The sequence below is a fragment of the Macaca nemestrina genome, chromosome 20, assembly GCF_043159975.1.
Source record: "Macaca nemestrina isolate mMacNem1 chromosome 20, mMacNem.hap1, whole genome shotgun sequence".
NCBI classification, from domain to species: domain Eukaryota; kingdom Metazoa; phylum Chordata; class Mammalia; order Primates; family Cercopithecidae; genus Macaca; species Macaca nemestrina.
The window spans coordinates 16860680-16881913 of record NC_092144.1 but is presented as its reverse complement, the minus strand read 5'-3'; the positions used below and the strand labels follow the sequence as shown (position 1 = coordinate 16881913).

The following is a 21234-nucleotide window of genomic DNA, read 5'->3' as shown; positions in this document are numbered from 1 at the left end:
GAATGGATAGATAGATTGCTGGATAGATGGTTGAATGGGTGGATAGATGAGATGTTGGATGAGCAGAGTAAGATGTATTGGACGGGATGGATGGAAGTGTGGTTGAGTTATTAGAAGGAAGATTGAGTAGATAGGTGAACTTGTTGATAGTCGGATGGGTAGATAGGTAGATGGATGGATGGATGGATGGATGGATGGATGGATGGATGGATGTACAGGCAGATGGACAAATGGATAAATGGGTGGGTGGATGAATGGAAGGATGTGTGGTTGAACTATTGCAAGTATTGATAAGTGGGTTCATAATTTCTGAGTATTTAGCTGGATGGTTGTGAGTAGTTGGTGGACAGATGAGGAATAGATGGATGGATGGATAAATTGATGGGTGGATGGATGGTTGGTTGTATGGAAGAATGCATGATTGGACAGGTGGATTAAGTTGTGGATCAATGTATGAGATGGATGGATGGATGGATGGGTGGATGGATGTGTGGTTGAACTACTGAAAGGTTGGAAGAGTGGATGGGTGAAATTTGGGGTAGTTAGATTGGTGGGTGTGTGGATGGATGAAACAGTAGACGAATGAATTAATGAATAAACAGGCAGATGGATGACATAAGCTGCCCCAGACCCTGGGACCTCTGACCCCTGGCGACCGCTTGCACTCTCCATGACACTTTCTTTCCCATGGTGGCAGAACCTGTTCCACTTTGTGACCGACGTGCAGAACAATGGGGTTGTGAAGATCCCGGATGCCAAGGGCGACGATGCCTGGAAGGTTTACTACGATGAGACAGCCCAGGAGATTGTGGACGAGTTTGCCATGCGCTACGGCGTTGAGTCCATCTACCAAGCCATGACGTGAGGCTGCAGGCTGGGGTGCAGGAAACAAGAGGGAGGTCACCAAGTGGGCACCTGCAGGTCTGGGGTGGGAGGGATTCTCAGGGGGAGGATCCAGAGAGGAAGTGGGCATGGTGGAGGGGGGGTGTTTTGTAATTCCCCTGGAGATCAGGACGGCGTTGTGGTTGACATCTGGAGTGACACGGAAGAGAAGGAGGAGTTAGAAGCAGAGATAGAGGCTGGGCATGGTGGCTCAAGCCTGTAATCCCAGCACTTTAGGAGGCCGAGGTGGGCAGATCACTCCAGGTCCAGGAGTTCAAGACCAACCTGGGCAACATGGTGACACCTCATCTCTACTAAAAATACAAAAGTTATCCAGGTGTAGTGGCGTGCGCCTGTAATCCCAGCTACTGGGGAGGTTAGGGTGGAAGAATCGCTTGAACCCAGGCGGCGGAGGTTGCGGTCAGCCGAGATTGTGCCACTAAACTCCAGCCTGGGTGACAGAGTGAAACTCCATCTCAAAATAAATAAATGAATAAATAAATAAGAAGCAGAGTTAGAGCAACTCAAATGGATATAAAGATGGAGGGGAGAGGAGATGCAGGGACCCAAAGGACAGAATCAAGCAGGGGATGGCTTGGGAGGTGATGGAGACCCACTCACAGATGCTATCTTGGAGGCATTCTAGGGGGGAACTTGGTCCATCCCAGCTGGACCCCTGGCCCAGTGCCTCCTGCTCCCTCTCTCCAGCCACTTTGCCTGCCTCTCCTCCAAGTATATGTGCCCGGGGGTGCCTGCCGTCATGAGCACCCTACTCGCCAACATCAATGCCTACTACGCGCACACCACCGCCTCCACCAACGTGTCTGCCTCTGACCGCTTCGCCGCCTCCAACTTTGGGGTCAGTCCTGGGGACTGGGACTGGAGAATGAGGGAGAGCCCAACTTTATGCCGGTCAGATCTGATGTGACTCCTGGGTCCCCAGTCTAGACCAGACTGCTGTGTGACTTTCCACCAATCACTACCCGTCTCTGAGCCTCCATTTACTCCTCTGTAGATTGCTATAGAATGGAGGCTGGGTGCGGTGGCTCATGCCTGTAATCCCAGCACTTTGGGAGGCTGAGGCGGGTGGATCACCTGAGGCCAGGAGTTTGAGACCAGCCTGGCCAACATGGTGAAAACCCGTCTCTACTAAAAATCCAAAAGAAAATTAGCCAGGGGTGGTGGCCTGTGCCTGTAGTCCCAGCTACTTGGGAGGCTGAGGCAGAAGAATTGCTTGAGCCTGGGAGTCAGAGGTTGCAGTGAGCCAAGATTGCGCCGCTACACTCCAGCCTGGGCAACAGAGCAGGACTCTGTCTCAAAAAAAAAAAAAAGAATACTATAGAATGGAAATGGACATTACGAGGGTGGTGGATGAGGTATACTTGGTGTACAATAGGTGCTCAGCCAGTATGGCGGCCATGTCCTGCTCCATCCATCCTCCCTCCTCCCCTTCCTCCTCAGAAAGAGCGCTTCGTGAAACTCCTGGACCAGCTGCATAACTCCCTGCGGATTGACCTCTCCATGTACCGGGTAGGAAGCGCGTGCAGGAGGATTTGCTCACCCTGTGCACGTGTGTGTGCCTGGAGGGGGAAGCTACCAGCAGGTGTATGCATGGGAGGATGCATCTTCACGTGTACGGTGTGTTCCTCCGGCGTGTGTGCACCTGCACGGGCACTACCTGCCCTAATGTGCTTGGTGCATCCAAGCAGATCCCCAGTTGCTTCGAGGTGCTCTAATCAACCCCAAGCCTGAAACCAGGAAGGCTTTGTATCCCCCTGAAAAGCAGTCTCTCATCCTCCCCCAACCTTCTTCCATAACCCCACCTCTCTTCCTACTTCCCACAGAATAACTTCCCAGCCAGCAGCCCAGAGAGACTCCAGGACCTCAAATCCACTGTGGACCTTCTCACCAGCATCACCTTCTTTCGGATGAAGGTAGGAAAGGATCCAGTTGCATTTGCCCTCCAAGGAGGGTTCTCTAGGGTTCCCAGTTCCAGGACAAGTGACATTCCTCCTGGAGAGTGGCAACCTTTCTCAGTAACCTTCTTTCATACCACTTCATTTCCTTAAATCCAAAATGACTTGCAGTCACTTCCTGGGGACCTCCTGTCGCAGCTGTGGCCGCCTGTGCCTCTCTCCCTCCCTTCAGGTACAAGAACTCCAGAGCCCGCCCCGAGCTAGCCAGGTGGTAAAGGATTGTGTGAAAGCCTGCCTTAATTCTACCTACGAGTACATCTTCAACAACTGCCATGAACTCTACAGCCGGGAGTACCAGACAGACCCGGTGAGACTCCAGATGGGTCGAGGGAACAGTGACGCCAACTAGACACAGGCTTAAGTCCCAGCACTGCCCCTTCCCGAAGGATTTAACTCTTCTGAACCTCAGTATCTTATTCTATAAAATGGGGTCATTAACCCACATCTCAGGATTAGGGAGAAGAGTTCATGAGCTTTAAGTTTTATTTATTTATTTATTTATTTATTTATTTATTTTTTGAGATGGAGTCTCGCTCTGTCACCCAGGCTGGAGTGCAGTGGCGTGATCTCGGCTCACTGCAAACTCCACCTCCCGGGTTCACGCCATTCTCCTACCTCAGCCTCCTGAGTAGCTGGGACTACAGGCGCCCGCCACCACACTCGGCTAATTTTTTGTATTCTTTGGTAGAGACGGGGTTTCACCATGTTAGCCAGGATGGTCTCGATCTCCTGACCTTGTGATCCGCCCGTCTTGGCCTTCTAAAGTGCTGGGATTACAGGCGTGAGCCACCGCGCCCGGCCGTGAGCTATAAGTTTAGATAAAATATAGTAGGCACTCAGTACACTTGGCTGCGTAGTTGAGTTTGGCATAAAAAAAATGGTTTTTTTGAGATGAAGCTTCACTCTTGCTGCCCAGGCTGGAGTGCAGTGGTATGATCTCAGTTCACTGCAACCTCCGCCTCCCAGGTTTAAATGATTCTCCTGCCTCAGCCTCCCGAGTAGCTGGGATTATAGGTGCCCACCACCACGCCTAGCTAATTTTTTGTATTTTTAGTAAAAACGGGGTTTCACCATGTTGGCCAGGCTGGTCTCAAACTCCTGACCTCAGATGATCCAGCTGCCTTGGCCTCCCAAAGTACTGAGATTATAGGCATGAGCTACCATGCCCAGCCTGGCATAAAAATTTATGTCTGGCATACAGTCACTGTTCAGTAAATGTTGAGTTAAATTGAATTTATTTATTTATTTATTTATTTATTTATTTATTTATTTATTTTGAGATGGGGTCTCACTCTGTTGCCCAGGCTGGAGTGCAGTGATGCAATCATAGCTCACTGCAGCCTTGACCTCCCAGGCTCAAGTGGATCCTCCCACCTCAGCCTCCCAAGTGGCTGGGACTATAGGTATGCGCCACCATGGCAGGCTAATTTTTGTATTTTTGTAGAGATGGCATCTCACTATGTTGCCCAGGCTGGTCTCCTGGGCTCAAGTGATCCTCCTGCCTCAGCCTCCCAAAGTGCTGAGATTACAGGCATGAGCCACCACCTGTAAGGAGCTTATAGCCTATCATGAGGGAAAGATGTACAGACTGGAAATTTACAAACAGGGATGGTTAGTATTGCGATAGTGGGATCTCAGGAGGCTGTGGGAGCTAGAGGCAGCCCCTACCTAGGTTCTGATAGGATATAACACATAAGCTGTGTTCAGTTCAATTTGATTTCATTCTTTTCCTTTACATTCAGTTGACTAGAGTTGGAATCAGTCTCGCTCTCATTTGAACTGAGTTGAGGTGAACTGGATTAAATTAGATTGTTTACTTCAACCATAATCAGTTTAGTTCTATTTATTTCTATTTGGTTGACTTAAGTTAAAATTGTTCTTGACAAATTAGTGAGCCAGGTTGGGCTCAGTGGCTCACACCTGTAATGTCAGCACTTTGGGAGGCTGAGGCAGGAGGATCCCTTGAGGCCAGGAGCTCGAGATCAGTTTGGGCAACATAACAGGACCCTCTCTTTGCAAAATATACAAAAATTAGCCAGGTATGGTGGCACACGTGTAGTCCTGGCTACTTTGGAGGCTGAGGTGGAAGGATCACTCGAGCCCAGGAGTTGAGTCTATGTTGAGCCATGATTGCACCACTGCACTCCAGCCTGGGTGACAGAATGAGACCCTGTCTCTTGAAAGAAAAAAAAAAAAATAGTGAGCGGAACTAAGTTGGTAGATTGCGCTGAGTTTTACTGAGTACAAATTCATTCATTTCCATTTAGTTCATTTACAGTCAAGTCAGGTTGTTCTCAACTGGGTTAAATTGTCTTGAGTTAGGATGAACTGGGTTGTTGGATTAGATGCAATTGATTTCAGTTGAATTGAGTTGAATTGGGCTAATTTCAGCTGATTACACTCATTTCCATTGATTAACGAAAGTTGGGTTGAATTGCCCTGCGTATGTGAGGTTGGATTTAGATAGGTAGAATCGGATTGGGTTGACTGGGGTAGAGTTCAGTTCAAGTTGATTTATTTCCATTATTTTGATTTGAGTTGATGTTGATCTTGGACAAGTTGATTAGGTTCAATCCAATGGAGTTCATTTGAGTTTAATTCAATCTAGTTAGGTTGAATTGCACTCCATTCAGCGTAATTGGCCCCAGTTCAATTCCATTGATTTAACTCTGAGGAAGAACTTACTTCCGTTAAGCTAAGTGGGCTTGATTTGCATTCATTTCATTTCCATTTGGTTTAGTGGAGCTGGATTTGTTCAACTAAATTTGATTTCATTTATTTCCATTCAGTTTTAGAGTGGAGTCTAAAAATCTTAAGCTTTATCAAGCTGCATTGACATGAGCTCTGGGCCAGTTTATGAGTTCAGTTCCTCTCTATATAGACTTCTTACCTGAACCATATACATGTTAATAGGATGCATTCCTCAACAACCTCTTGTTCTTCAGTAATAAACTGACCGAGACACCAACCTCTGGACCCCCTATAACCGAGGTCTCCACTACCCATTTCAGGCGAAGAAGGGGGAAGTTCCCCCAGAGGAACAGGGGCCCAGCATCAAGAACCTCGACTTCTGGTCCAAGCTGATTACCCTCATAGTGTCCATCATTGAGGAAGACAAGAATTCCTACACTCCCTGCCTCAATCAGTGAGTTGCATATCTGTGTAGTTTAATTATCTGGGTTTATCATCATGCGTTTGTATACAACTTTGTGTCTTGCGTGTCAAGGTGATTTTCTCTAATTACACAAATGTGCACCTGGGGGTAATTGTGGGTCTGATTGTGCCTGTGCAAAATTCAAATATGGGTCCAATTTGCAAACAGAAATATAAAATTGTGTGTATGTTCACAATCACTGGTATAATCAGACATGTATTTTGTATGTATTCATTTGCATGAATAACAGTGTGTACATATGTATATAATTTTGTATGTGTGTGTAGGTTAATTAATAATAATGTTGCTCAAGTATTACTATGTGCTACCCTATATGTTTAAATTGCATTATATCTTACACATGTGGATGTAAGCAATTTTGTATATTATTGTGGTCAATGGGTTTTGGGTTTAATTTGTATATGTGTAAAATTGTTGAATGCACTTCAACATACAATATTGTACAATATACAATATTGTGTATTGTGTATGAATATGTGCACTGTTTTCGTTTGTGGATTTATATGTCTGTAGCATTTTCATCTGTGTTAGCTGAATGGGTTACTGTGTTCTATTTATCCGCCAGATGAGTGCTAGAGAGGACTCAAGCTTTGGGGTGTTAACATATCCTGGTTAGGGAATTAAGATCAGGGATTTGGATGGATTGAAGTGTGGGTGGATGAATGGATGGATTAATAAATAGATGGGGTCAGGCATGGTGGCTCTCACCTGTAATCTCAGCACTTTGGGAGGCCAAGGCGGGTGGATCATTTGAGTCAGGAGTTCGAGACCAGCCTAGCCAACATGGTGAAACCCCATCTTTACTAAAAATACAAAAATTAGCCGGGTGTGGTGGTACATACCTGTAATCCCAGCTACCGGGAGGCTGAAGCAGGAGAATTGCTTGAACCCAGGAGTCAGAAGTTGCAGTGAGTCGAGATTGTGCCACTGACCTCCAGCCTGGGGTGACAGAGCAAGACTCCATCTCTAAATAAATAAATAAATAAATAACAGATGGACTGATAGATTGGTAGAAGGATGACTGTGTGGATAAACGAATGGATGGGCCGGGCACGGCAGCTCACGCTTGTAATCCCAGCACTTTGGGAGGCCGAGGCAAGAGCATCACCTGAGGTCAGGAGTTCGAGACCAACCTGGCCAACATGGCAAAACCCCATCTCTACTAAAAATACAAAAAATTAGCTGGGCATGGTGACTCATGCCTGTAGTCCCAGCTGCTTGGGAGGCTGAGTCACGCGAATCATTTGAACCAAGGAGGTGGAGGTTGCAGTGAACTGAGATTGCACCACTGCACTCCAGCCTGGGTGACAGAGTGAGACTCCGTCTCCAAAAAAAAAAAAAGGATGGATGGATGATGGATGGACAGATGGATGGGTAAATGGATGGGTGGATAGCTGGATAAGTGAGTAAATAAATGGATAGAAGGATGGATGGATAAGTGGATGGATGAATAGATAGATGGGTCATTTAATGGATGAGTGGATAGTTGTATGAGTGGGTGAATGAATGGATGGAGGGATGGATAAATAAGTGGATGATGGAAGGATGGATGGATAGATGGACGAACAGATAGATGGGTAGGTGTATGGATGGATAGTTGGATGAATGGGTGGAGGGATAGATGGATGAACAGATAGATGGGTGGTTGAGTGGATGGATGAATATTTGGATGAATGAGTGAATGAATGGATGGAGGGATGGACGGATAGATGGATGAATAGATAAATGGATAGGCGAACGGATGGGTGGATAGTTGCATAAGTAGGTGAATGAATGCATAGAGGGATGGACGGATGGATGGATGGATGAATAGATAGATGGGCAGGTGGATGGATGGATAGTTGGATGAATGGGTAGAGGTATAGATGGATGAACAGATAGATGGATGAACAGATAGATGGGTGGTTGAGTGGATGGATGAATAGTTGGATGAATGAGCAAATGAATGGATGGAGGGATGGATGGATGGGTGGATGAATAGATAGATGGATAGGTGAACGGATGGGTGGATAGTTGCATAAGTAAGTGAATGAATGGATAGAGGGATGGATGGATGGATGGATGAATAGATATATGGGTAGGTGGATGGATGGATAGTTGGATGAATGGGTAGAGGGACAGATGGATGAACAGGTAAATGGATGAACAGATAGATGGGTGGTTAGGTGGAAGGGTGAATAGTTGGATTAATGAGTGGATGGAGGGATGGATGGATGAATAGATAGATGGGTAGGTGAGTGGATGGGTGAATAGTTGCATAAGTAGGTGAATGAATGGATAGAGGGACGGATGGATGGGTGGATGGATGAATAGATAGATGGGTAGGTGGATGGATAGATAGTTGCATGAGTGGGTGAATGAATTGAGGAAGGTAGGATTGGATGGGTGGATAATGGGTGGATGGATGAATAGATAGATGGGTACATGGATGGATGGATAGTTGCATGAGTGGGTGAATGAATGGATAGAAGGATGGATGGATGGATGGATGGATGGATGAATAAATTAGTTGTTGAATATATGGGTGGATAGTTGCATGAGTGGATGAATGAATGAATGGAGGGACAGATGGATGAGTGGGTGGAAGCTCAAAGAGAAGCAAAGCCTTAGTGCAGAGTCAGTCAGCAGTGGCTATGAGGGAACCTGAACCCAAATCCCTCTACCCTACCCTACACTCCCCTGTGGGGCAGGGAAGGACAAAGCAGCCCATCCCATCTGCCTTCTGCCTGCCAAAGTTTTATACTTCCATGACTTTGCCAGGTTTCCCCAGGAGCTGAATGTGGGTAAAATCAGCGCTGAAGTGATGTGGAATCTGTTTGCCCAAGACATGAAGTATGCCATGGAGGGTGAGTTTCCCACCCCAGTGTTCCCCAGCCTGGCCAAACCAGGTGGCTGCACCTCTGTGTCCCCTCCAAGGCTGTGAGTGCCCTGTACCCTCATGCCTGAGTTGGACATCAGTGATGGCCAGAGTGGGCAGCCTCTCTGCCGAGACACAGGGTGGCAGACCCTTCCAGCTGTGCCACCCTCTTTGTCCCTGGCCAGAGCACGACAAGCATCGTCTATGCAAGAGTGCCGACTACATGAACCTCCACTTCAAGGTGAAATGGCTCTACAATGAGTATGTGACGGAACTTCCCGCCTTTAAGGACCGCGTGCCTGAGTACCCTGCGTAAGTCCCCTGCCCCAAGCCCAGCCCAAGCCAGAACTGAAGCGCTGACAGCTAGAAGGAAAGCCAGAGAGGAGGACTGACCTACTCAGGGTTACCTGGGCATCAGGGGCACGGGTGGGGCTTGAATCCAGTGTTCTCCGCTCTCAGCCATTGAGCAGTTGACTCCTACAGCCCAGAAAATTCATAGTCATAACAGCAGCAGGAACCATGTGACTTTCTCATTTTATCCTTTTGACAATTCTATGAGTTAAGGTGGGATCATTTTAATTCCTATTTTGCGGAGAAGAAATTGGAGAGTTAAAGATGCCAAATGGCCAGGCACAGTGGCACATGCCTGTAGTCCCGATAATTTGGGAGGCTGTGGCAGGAGGCTCACTTGAGCCCAGGAGTTCGAGACCAACCTGGACAAGATCGTGAGATCCCATCTCTGAAATGAACAAATGGGTCAGGCGCAGTGGCTTGTGCCTGTAATACCAGGATTTTGGGAGTCCGAGGCGGGCAGATCACCTGAGGTCAGGAGTTTGAGACCAGCCTAGCCAATAGGGCAAAACCCTAGCTCTACAAAAGTACAAAAATTGACCAGGCACAGTGGCTCATGCCTGTAATCCCAGTACTTTGGGAGGCCAAGGCAGGTGGATCATCAGAGGTCAGGAGTTTGAGACCAGCCTGGCCAACATGGTGAGATCCTGTCTCTACTAAAAACACAAAAATTAGCCGGGTGTGGTGGCAGGTGCCTGTAATCCCAGCTACTTGGGAGGCTGAGGCAGGAGAATTGCTTGAATCCAGGAGGCGGAGGTTGCAGTGAGCCAAGATCACACCAGTGATCTCGGGGCGGCAGAGTGAGACTCCGTCTCAAAAAAAGAAAAAAAAACTGGCCGGGTGCGGTGGCTCACGCCTGTAATCCCAGCACTTTGGGAGGCCGAGGCGGGTGGATCATGAGGTCAGGAGATCGAGACCATCCTGGCTAACACCTTGAAACCCCGTCTCTACTAAAAATACAAAAAATTAGCCGGGCGTGGTGGCGGGCACCTGTAGTCCCACCTACTTGGGAGGCTGAGGCAGGAGAATGGCGTGAACCTGGCAGGCAGAGCTTGCAGTGAGCCAAGATCACGCCACTGCACTCCAGCCTGGGCAACAGAGCCAGACTCCGTCTCAAAAACAAAAACAAAAAAAAAAAGAAAGAAAAAAAAAGTATCCGAGTGTGGTGGCACACGCCTGTAGTCCCAGCTACTCGAGAGGCTGAAGCAGCAGGATCACTTGAACCCAGGAGGCAGAGGTTACAGTAAGCGGAAATAGTGTCACTGCACTCCAGCCTGGGCAACAGAGTGAGACTCCATCTCAGAAAATAAATTAATATAAAAATAGAATGAATGAGTGAATAAATGCCAAATGCCTTGCCCAAGGTGACTCCTAGTACAGGACAGACCCAAGATTTGAACTCGGGACATCTGACTCCTGGGCTGTGTGTTGGAGAATAGTATGGTACCACCAGTTCCTGAGAATTGTGCTGTGTCGTTCACTGCTCCCAACAGCACAGACGGATAGTCTTCTGTTGTACAAGAAATGAAAGCTCTGGCTGGGTGCGGTGGCTCATGCCTGTAATCTCAACATTTTGGGAGGCCGAAGTGGGAGGATCACTTGAGGCCAGGAATTCAAGACCTGCCTGGGCAACATAGGGAAATCCTATCTTTACAAAGAAGACAAAAAAAAAAAAAAAATTAGCCAGGAATGGTGGCACGTGCCTGTAGTCCCAGTTATTTGGACTGAGGTGTGAGGATCACTTGAACCCAGGAGGTCAAGGCTGCAGTGAGCTATGATCGCACCACTGCACTTTAGCCTGGGCAACAGAGCAAGACATGTCTCAAAAACGAAAAAAAAAGAAAAATAAAAAAAAGAAAGGAAAAGAAAAGAAAGGAGGGAGGGAGGGAGGAAGAAGGAAGGAGGGAAGGAAGGAGGGAAGGAGGGAAGGAGGGAAGGAAGGAAGGAAGGAAGGAAGGAAGGAAGGAAGGAAGGAAGGAAGGAAGGAAGGAAGGGCTCAGAGAATAAATTCATTTGCCACAGGCAGTTTATCTGAACTAGGATTCCCGCAGGCCTGGGCCCTCCTGTAAAAAGGGCCACTCGTTCTATTTCACGAGCAAAGTAACTAAGGTTCAGTGCAGGAGGCGAGCAGAGGAGCAGCCACTCAAGGCTGCAGGGAGAGCTGCAGGGAGAGCTCCAGGGAGAATAGGAGCAGCCGTAGCTCCACTCATTAGTGGGTCAGAACCAGGCAGTGCAAAGGTTGAGGAGGACAAGAGGTGGCAGAGCCCCACCCTGGCTCTTCATTCCAGATGGTTTGAACCCTTCGTCATCCAGTGGCTGGATGAGAATGAGGAGGTGTCCCGGGATTTCCTGCACGGTGCCCTGGAGCGAGACAAGAAGGATGGGGTAAGAAGGTCAACCCACAATCAGGTTCCTAATCTTCCCACTGGGGTCCAATTTCAGGGGAAATTTGCTCTTGGGATGAGGCCAGTCTCTGGTAGGTGTCCGCCATCTTTGTCTTGCTCATGATTTTTAAAAATCTTTTGTTCATTCATCAACTATGAAATGTGAGTTCCATCAAGCCAGACACCTCCATGCACCCCATGGCTTCTGCGTCCACCTCTAGAGTTGACTCTAAGTCAACCTCGCCCTCTGTCCATCTCACCCTGGGGAAGTTGGTCTCTTGCTTTCCCCATGGAGAGTGGGAGAGTCGGGCTCTGGGGCTTCTCTGGTGCTGATCTCCTTCCTCTTGGCCTGCTTCCCCCTGCAGTTCCAGCAGACCTCAGAGCATGCCCTATTCTCCTGCTCCGTGGTGGACGTCTTCTCTCAACTCAACCAGAGCTTTGAAATCATCAAGAAACTTGAGTGTCCCGACCCCCAGATTGTGGGGCACTACATGAGGCGCTTTGCCAAGGTGTGGGAGAGTGGGTAGGGTTGGGGCTAGGGAATGGGGTCAGGGAATTGAGGTCTGAGTTGGAGATGGGCTAAGGTTGAGGCTGAGGTTGGAGTTGGTGATGTTATTGAGGTTGGGGTTGAAGTTGGAGTTTGGGTTGAGGTTGGAGTTGAAGTTTGGGTTGAGGTTGAGGTTGAGATGAGGTTGGAGTTGAGGTTTGCATGGAGGTTGGAGTTGGGATTAGGGTTTAAATTGAGATTGGAGTTGAGTTAGGGTTGGAGTTGAGGTGTAGGGTAAGGTTGGAATTGAGGTGTGGGTTGAGATCATGGTTGGAATTGAGGTCATTAGTGCGAGTTGGCAATGCTGTTTGGTTGGAGTTTGAGGTTGGGTTGGGTCTTGATCTGGGATTGAGGTTGCAATGAGTGCTGAGATTGATACAGAATTCGAGTGAGTCTTGGGGTGAGTTTGAGGGTTGGGATCATTGGGGTTGAGGTTTGATTGATTGGCATTAGGCTGTGTTGACCTTGGGGATTACAAGTAGGAACTGGCTTTTGATTTGAGATGAGGTCATGCTTGTGGTTGAGACTGGGTTAATATGATGCTTGGTTGCTCTGAAAAAGAGCTGGGTCTACATAAAATGATCGTCTTCATCGAGCGGTATCTCCTCTAGGTCTTGATGGTCATCTTGGGTGGAGAATTTGCCTAGCCCAAGGGCCCATCTTAGGTGCTATTAGGGTTTGAGTTCATCACTGATCTCTCTAGTGGCCTTGATGGGACCTGGTGACTGGGGCCTGCCTTGGTCCCAGCCTTTCTTCTCACCCACATGCTGTGTCTTCCCCAGACCATCAGTAACGTGCTCCTCCAGTATGCAGACATCATCTCCAAGGACTTCGCCTCCTACTGCTCCAAGGAGAAGGAGAAAGTGGTGACCTGAGGGAACCCCTGACCTATCCCCCTCCTCAGCCCCATTCAGCATCCCCAGGACTCCCTTCTCCCCAGAGCCCTGACACCTGGGGCTATGTATGTCCACCTGTGTGTGATCTGACTGGACTGTGTGTGTGTGTAGAGGTGCTTGTTTGAATGTGTGTGATTGGAGTGTATCTAGTTGTGTGTGTCTGAGTGTATGGGAACTAAGTGCATGTGTCTGATTGTGTATTGTCTGTGTTGACTGGTACACTGCACATGTGTGTGTGTGTCTGTGCACATCTGAGTGTGCGTGTCTGATCATATGTTATCTAGCTTTGTTCAATGGGTATCTATGGCATGAATGTGTGTGTGTCTGACTGTGCACGTCTGAGTGTGCGTGTGTGATTGTATTTCGTCTGGCTGTGTTAACTGGGTATAACATGAGTGTGTGTGCCTCTCTGTGTGTGTCTGTACATATCTGAGTGTGGGTGTCTAGCCGTGTTTCATCTGTGTTAACTGGGTATAGTGTGAGTGTATGTATGTGTGAGTATGTGTGTTCAACCATACACATCTGGGTGTGTGTCTCATATTTTATCTAGCTGTGTTAACTGGTTATAGTGTTAGTGTGTGTATGCTTGTGTGTGTGTGTCCAGCTGTGCGTGTCTGGGTGTGTGTGACCATGTTTCGTCTGGCTGAGTTAACGGCATATAGTGTGAGTGTGTGTCTATGTATGTGTGTGCACGTCTGGGTGGGTGTGTCTCACCAGGTTTGGTCTGGCTGTGTCAAATGTGCATGGTGTGAGGGTGTATCTTTGACTGTGTCTGGCTGTGCATGTCTGAGTTTGTGTATCTGTGGGGGGGGGTCTCGTGTGTATATCTGGGGGTGAGGGCACACGCCTTCAGTGTGTTGCAAATGCAGCCTTCGTTGTGCGAGCTGCAAAGCTCTGGACCCCTGCAGGAAACTCTGCTACCCCTAGCGTTCCCAGCCCCTCTCATGGACCCACCAGGCCTGGGGTTGTGGGATTACTTGAGTCCTCCTTGCCCCCACCAATCCCCAGAGATGCTCTGGCAACAACATGCCCGGAAGCCTGAGCTCAAACACTGCCTTCCATTCGCAGGTGACCCCTGGGGACCCCAGCTTCCCCCAAACTCAGACCCTGAAACCATCCCGAGGTCCCTGGCGGTGGGTAGGGGAGGCTCTGGGGAGAGGTCCTGAGGCCTGACTCCTCTCTCTGTTCCCATCCGCAGCCCTGCATCCTCATGAACAACACTCAACAGCTACGAGTTCAGCTGGAGAAGATGTTCGAAGCCATGGGAGGAAAGGAGGTGAGGCAGGGCCAGGGCAGGGCTGGAGAAGGGAAGGGGGCACCCCCACCACTGTGTCGCTGCAGGCCCCTAAGCTCATATGCCACCAGGCCTGGGGATGAATTCCAGCTCAACCATGCTCTTAAACCCAGGCTTGCAACACAACTGTCTGTGCCTCAGTTTCCCCTCCAGCCCCTTGGGATCCCTTTCCCTGGGTCAGATGAGAAAATGCCCAGTACATGTGGATACTTACTGAACCTGGCCTGACGTCCCTTCTCCCCTGTTAGCTGGATGCCGAAGCCAGTGACATCTTGAAGGAGCTTCAGGTGAAACTCAATAACGTCTTGGATGAGCTCAGCCGGGTGTTTGCTACCAGGTGGGAGCATCTCCAGGGCTGGGGGCAGTGGGGAGGGAACAGCCTTCAGCCCTCTGAGCCTGGGGCATCTGGAGGCTCAGCAGATGTAGCGGTGAAGATTGCAGGCTCAGAGTTAGACAAGGCTGAGTTCAAATCTCGGCTTTACTGCTTACTAGCTGTGTGGCCTTGGGTGAGTCACTTAACCTCTCTGAGCCTTATATATTCTTTTATTCCTCTGTAAAGTTGGGGTGATGACAATAATAGTACCTGGGTAGGATTTTGAGAATGAAATGAGCAATGTGGGCAAACATCTTATCCCTTTGCCTGGTTCTGCTGTTATTATTTTCCATTCTTTTTTTTTTTTTTTTTGAGATGAAGTCTCATTCTGTCTCCAGGCTGGAGTGCACGCCACCACACCCAGCTAATTTTTGTATTTTTAGTAGAGACGGGGTTTCACCATATTGGCCAGGTTGCTCTCAATCTCTTGACCTCATGATCCGCCCACCTCGGCCTCCCAAAGTGCTGGGATTACAGGCGTGAGCCACCATGTCTGGCCTGTTCTCCATTCTTGCTCGGTTATGTGCTGTGATGCTAATGATATGACCTCGAGGACCAAAGATGAGCATCTGTGTCCTCATCCAGCCCTTCCTGTGGTCTGAGCCTTTTCTTTCTGTCCCCAGCTTCCAGCCGCACATTGAAGAGTGTGTTAAACAGATGGGTGACATCCTTAGCCAGGTTAAGGGCACAGGCAATGTGCCAGCCAGTGCCTGCAGCAGCGTGGCCCAGGACGCTGACAATGTGTTGCAGCCCATCATGGACCTGCTGGACAGCAAGTGAGCCGGGCCAGGTGGACTGGGCTGGCCAGGGAGGGGCTGGGGCAGGGCCATAGAGACCCAGAGACTGGCTGGAGAGGGTGTGCAGGGAATGTTTGCCGCGTAGTCACTGGATAGTTGGATGGCTGAGTAGAGGGTGGAATGAAGGGGATGGAAAGTTGGGTGGGCAAAAAATTGGAAGGATCGGTGAGTAAATACTTTTGTGGATGAATGAATGGTGGATGAATAGGTGACATGAGGGGTGGATAGGTGGGTGGATGCATGGATTAAAAGATAAATGTTTAGAAGGCTAGATGGAGGATAGATGTTTTAAAAAGATGGATGGGTGGATAGTTGGGTAAATATTTGGATGGATGAATAAATGTTTTGATGCATAGATGGATTGATGCATAGATGGATGGATGTCCGGCAGGCTGACTTGATGAATGGTTGGATGGACGGATGGTTGGATGGACCAATGGATGGATGGATGGATGGATGGATAAATGGATGGATAGGTGGATAAATATTTGGATGGATGAATAAATGTTTTGATGCATAAATGGATGGAAAGATGGGTGGATGGATGAATAAATGGATGGATGGGTGGGTGGATGGATGGATGGATGGATGGATGGATGGATGGATGGATGGATGGATAGGTCAATAGATATTTAGATCATTGAATAAATGTTTTGATGCATAAATGGATGGACAGATGGGTGGATGGATAAATAAATGGATGGTTGGATGGGTGGGTGGGTAGATGGATGGACGGTGGATAGATATAGGTGGATAAATATTTGGATGGATAAATAAATATTTTGATGCGTAAATGAATGGACAGATGGGTGGGTGGGTGGATGAGTGGGTCGATGAATGGATGGATTAATAGCTGAGTAATATTTGGATGGATGAATAAATGTTTTGATGCATAGATGGATGGACAGATGGATGAATGGATGGGTGGATGGATAAATAAATGGATAAGTGGATGGCTGAGTAGAAGGATGCATGGAAGGATGGATGGATGAACAGATGGACAGATGGATGGATAGAAAAAGAAATAGAGAATTAAGGACCACTGGAGGAGGGATGGATTGGTGGGTGACTGGATCAGTTGGCAGATGGATCATGGTGGACTGCCTGTCTCCTTCAACCCCTATCCATCCAACCACGATTTCTTTGCTGTTTTCTCTTTCAAGTCTGCCCTCTGACCATTCCCCTCCTGTTCCTCCTGGGCGTGGCCTTCTCCCTCCTAGTCCCTGATCTCCATCCTTCCTGTTTCAGTTCCTCCCCCACACTGTTCTTTCACACATGAAAGTCTGGCTGTGTCTCCCTCTTGAACACTCCATGGCTCCCCACTACCCCTATCCTCATGATAAGGCCTAAGCCTTCCTCGCAGACATTGAGGCCCTTTCCCATCTGGTCCCTGCTGACCAGTCCAACCACCACTCACTCTTTTCTTCATGCATCAGATATCATAGCCCCATCAAACCACCCAGGGGTCCCTGTACAGGCTGTGGGCCCTCTTTCCTATCTGTGGAATGCCTTGCCCACCTGTTAAGGGAAGGGGATCTGTGGGTTGGGGCCAACTGGGCCCTCTCTCAGACCTGCCCCTCGTCCCCAGCCTGACCCTCTTTGCCAAAATCTGTGAGAAGACGGTGCTGAAGCGAGTGCTGAAGGAGCTGTGGAAGCTGGTTATGAACACTATGGAGAAAACCATCGTCCTGCCACCCCTCACCGACCAGACGGTGAGAGCTACAGGGGGCCCGTGGGGATATTTGGGTCACATCCCTGGGGGGAGCCCAGAAAACTTGGTGCCTAGAGGCTGGGGGTTGAAAACAAAGGCATCCGGTCTCAGAGAGGTCATCCAGGCTCAAGGGCCATCCAAGGGTCATGGAAGCCACCAGAGGTCAGTGGGGGGCCATTCAGAGGTCAGAGAGGTCACATGGGGGTTAAAGATCATCGAAGAGTTAAAGAGATCATTCAGAGTCCATTGTGGTTTCTCCAGGGTCGAAGAGATCAGGTAGAGTCAAGAGACCGCTAAAGTCATAGAGGTCACATGTAGGTCAAAATAGCATTCAGAGGTCAGAGGTCATCTAGAAAACAAGTCAGCTTCAGGATCAAGGTTATCCTTGAGTCACGGAAGGCCCACATTGGCCAGGCACTGTGGCTCATGCCTGCAATCCCAGCACTTTGGGAGGTTTGAGGCGGGCAGATTGCTTGAGGTCAGGAGTTTGAGACCAGCCTGGGCAACATGGTGAAATCTCATCTCTACTAAAAATACAAAAATTAGCTGGATGTGGTGGCGCATGCTTGTTTTCCCGGCTTCTTGGGAAACTGAGGCACGAAAATTGTTTGAACCTGGGAGGTAGAGGCTGCCGTGAGCTGAGATGGTGCCACTGCACTCCAGCCTGGGCGACAGGGTGAGACCCTGTCTCAAAAAAAAAAAAAAAGAAGAAGGCATAGACATCAATGGGTTTTTCTAAGAGCTTTGGGGCTCATTCAAAAGCCAAAGAAGGGGGATACCATGGACTTCAAAGATCAGAGATCAATAGACCAGGGGGCTCCTGGAGGTCAGCCAGAGGTCATGGAGGGCATCCAAGGTCAAAGAGGTCAAGCAGAGGTCAGTGGCCATCCACAGACCAGGACCGATAGACCAGAGGCCATAATCTCCAGGGACCAGGGGGACCCAGACATCTGTAGAGGGATGTAGCTGGGCGTGGGTCCCTCCGGGAGGCGTCAGGAACCTGAGGACAGCAATGGCACTTGGGCTGTGGGCACGTTGCGGAGTGGGGAGGTCTTTCCCAGGTGGACCACGGAGGCTTGGGAAGGGTGCGTGGGGGCCATAGATAGGCGACGATGGTGGGGGAGGCTCGGACTTCCCATCCTCCCATCTCCTCTGGGCTGGGCTGGGGTAGGGGTCTTGCCCCTCCGTGCTGCCATCTCTGCCCCCTCCCTGGCCTTCCCGGGAGACTCATGGTACCTTATTCCCCCCTCCCCCACCGCCCCGCCCCCATCACGGCTGACAGATGATCGTAAGTAGAGGCCCGTCTGTCCGTCTGTCTGTCCGTCCTCTCTGTGTCTGGACTCAGCCCACCGCGTCGCTGCACCCCTCTCCCCACCCACCCAGCGCCCCCTCCTCACCCACCATCCTTCCTCCCGCCTAGATGTGCCTGTGTCTGTCTGGGGCGGGGCATGGGGTGGGGGCGGGGCTGGGAGGGAAGGAGACCACGCCTACCCTCTCTGTTCCATTGAAGTCCAGAGGAGCCCCCCTTACCGGCTTCCAAACCCAAATCCCAGCTCCTCCTTCGCAGCGGACCTGCCATCTAAGGGTAGAATCCAACCTTGCTCCTGGGCCCAAATGTCACCAGATGCCTTGAAGCTAGAAAGAGGATCAACCCCAGGATTCCTCTGACCTCCTCTTTGGGCTCTGAACTGTCAGCAGCTTCTCAGAATGCAGGTCCCCACCATGAGGGTCTCTACTTCTGATTCTTCTGCAATTCCATGCTCCAGACCATTCCTTGGTGCCCCAACACCCTGCCTACCCAACTCCCGCCATCCACACCGACACACACCAATCCCAGACATACACCCAGTTGACCAAGTGGGAGACTTTTGTCATGGCTTTGAGGTCAGGCAGATTTGGGGTCAAATCCTAGCCCAGCCACTCCCCCTCTGTGACCTTGGGAAGTCACTTGACCTCCCAGCCTCTGTTTTCTTGTCTGGAAAATGGGGCTCATTGTGTCACCTCCCTGAGGGTAGTTCTAAGAACCTACTGGCATGATGCATTAAAATACTCATCTCAGTATTGCCTGAACCCATGAAGTGGAGGTTGCAATGAGCTGAGATCCCGCCACTGCACTCTCAGTGACTGGCCCAGAGGCAGTGATCGCTAAATCAGAGCTAATGGTGGTGGTGGTGGTGATGGTGGTGGTGATATGCAGACATGTATGAGAGCAGAGACAAAACAACTTCAGATTTTCCCTTTGTGGGCAAGACAAGGCTGTTACAAGATTTCACTTTGTCAAAAGTTTACAAGTGCTTACTTCCTGGTAGCTGCAGCCTGGGTCTTTGGCTATAACCACTTGGTGGCAGCATACCTGACCACAGGCAATGCATTTGTAGGCAGGGGGATAAAGGAATTCACATTTAATGACTCCCCATATGCCAGACCTTCTCATAGCCCCTGTTTCAGCTCACCTTCATGATTACCCTTTGAGTGAGGTGGATATTATTATCCCCATTTTGCAGATGAGGAAAGCTGAGGCTCGGAGAGGAGTCACTTGTTCAAGGTCATATAGTAAATATATGCCAGTCAGGATTCAAATTCAGATCTGTCTGAATATGCAGCACATTTGCTTTCCTGTTAACCCAAGAACCAAGGGTCTCATGTGTACAGTAAATGTAAATGGATTTTATTTTGGCAGTGACTTATTTCCCTTCTTTCTGGCTTTCTCTAGCTCTGTATCTGTATCTTTCTCTCTCTCTTTCCTGTCTCTAACTCACACCATTTAAGAGTCAGTCATTAAAGTGTGCCCACACGTGCACACACACACACACACAAACACACTATCCCCATGCAACCCAGTCAAGTCCCCTGTGCTGTGTGGATTCCCCCATCCCCGTGAATATTCCTGTGAGCATCCCAGGTTCCCACCCTGCACGACGTGCCAGGTTGATCACCCTGTAACATTGTCTCTGCAGGGGAACCTCTTGAGAAAACATGGCAAGGGATTAGAAAAGGTAATGAGGGCCTCGTCTCACTGAGGCCCTGAGCTCCGGTGTCTGGGCGTGCGTGTGCATGTGTGTGTGTCTGTGCACCTAGGCAGGAAGGGCAGCTGGGGGTCATGGGTAGGAGATAGCTGTCCTAACCAAGTCCTGCAAATCCAGAAGTCAGAGATGAAGTGATTCTCCAGGGACAGAACATGCAGTGTGTGTGCACATGTGAACTAATGTGTGTGCACAAACAGCTCCCATCCTCCCACAGTAGTACCCACAGGGCTCATCTGAGCCCTGGGCTCAGCTGAAATTCTGTGACTTCTTGAGGAGCCTATACGCTGGATCGCCACCCTGGATTGAGACGTGTTGTTTTTTATGTAGAAATATTTTTTGTTGCTGTGCTAGTGCGTGCTTGTTGTTAAGGAGATGGGAGCTACAGCAACACGCAAGCAGCTGTCTTGCTGTGCACTTGTGCAGAAGATATTGTTGTACCTTTGTGCATATAAATGGAGTACATAGCTTTGTGAATGTGGGTCACAGGGATTCACACATTCTCTACTTTCTCCGCCAGCCCTCTGGGGGGCATATTCAGTGTCCAGGCACCCTATATGTGGATGTGAATCCGTGTGGGGTCAAGAGTGTGTGGGTTTATGTGTGTGATTGTGCACATGCCTGCAAGTGTTTAGGAGTGCACGTATGTAGTTTAGTGTATGGATTCTTCAGCATTGAGTGAACTTACAGTATATGTTAGTATGTTTTTTGTAGACTCGGGTGCTGGGATATAGGGGCAGCCCCTTAGGGAACGGAGGAGGAGAGATTCCTAGCCCTGTCTCATCTCCCCACCTCCCCAGGTGCCCCATCTTGGGGCAGGCTGACTGTGGGATGAGGCTGCTTCCAGCCTCCTGGGCACCCTGAGCATGTTCTGGCAGTCAAGGAGTCTGACCCCTAAACCCCCGCTGGGGGACAAGAGGAGGTGCTAGCTGGGGAGGGGGCCCACCATTAGACTCAGGACCTGGGGA

General features: G+C 49.4%; 1 protein-coding gene across 8 annotated transcripts in view; it reads left to right on the top strand.

Annotated features, from left to right (window-relative positions):
• LOC105486735 (unc-13 homolog A) overlaps positions 1-21234 on the top strand; it is a 92114-nt gene that overhangs the window by 50872 nt on the left and 20008 nt on the right. For 4 of the 8 annotated variants that reach the window (XM_071086777.1, XM_071086776.1, XM_071086775.1 and 1 more), the window contains 16 exons: positions 698-861; positions 1591-1741; positions 2344-2412; positions 2727-2816; positions 3031-3165; positions 5870-6003; positions 8794-8879; positions 9076-9202; positions 11530-11626; positions 11991-12134; positions 12955-13038; positions 14267-14344; positions 14611-14699; positions 15359-15511; positions 17121-17244; positions 20201-20239. In XM_071086777.1, coding sequence (XP_070942878.1) covers positions 698-861; positions 1591-1741; positions 2344-2412; positions 2727-2816; positions 3031-3165; positions 5870-6003; positions 8794-8879; positions 9076-9202; positions 11530-11626; positions 11991-12134; positions 12955-13038; positions 14267-14344; positions 14611-14699; positions 15359-15511; positions 17121-17244; positions 20201-20239 — 1764 coding nt within the window. The remainder of the gene's footprint in view (positions 1-697; positions 862-1590; positions 1742-2343; positions 2413-2726; positions 2817-3030; positions 3166-5869; positions 6004-8793; positions 8880-9075; positions 9203-11529; positions 11627-11990; positions 12135-12954; positions 13039-14266; positions 14345-14610; positions 14700-15358; positions 15512-17120; positions 17245-20200; positions 20240-21234) is intronic. The other 4 variants (XM_071086778.1, XM_071086774.1, XM_071086780.1 and 1 more) reach the window with 2 other exon arrangements.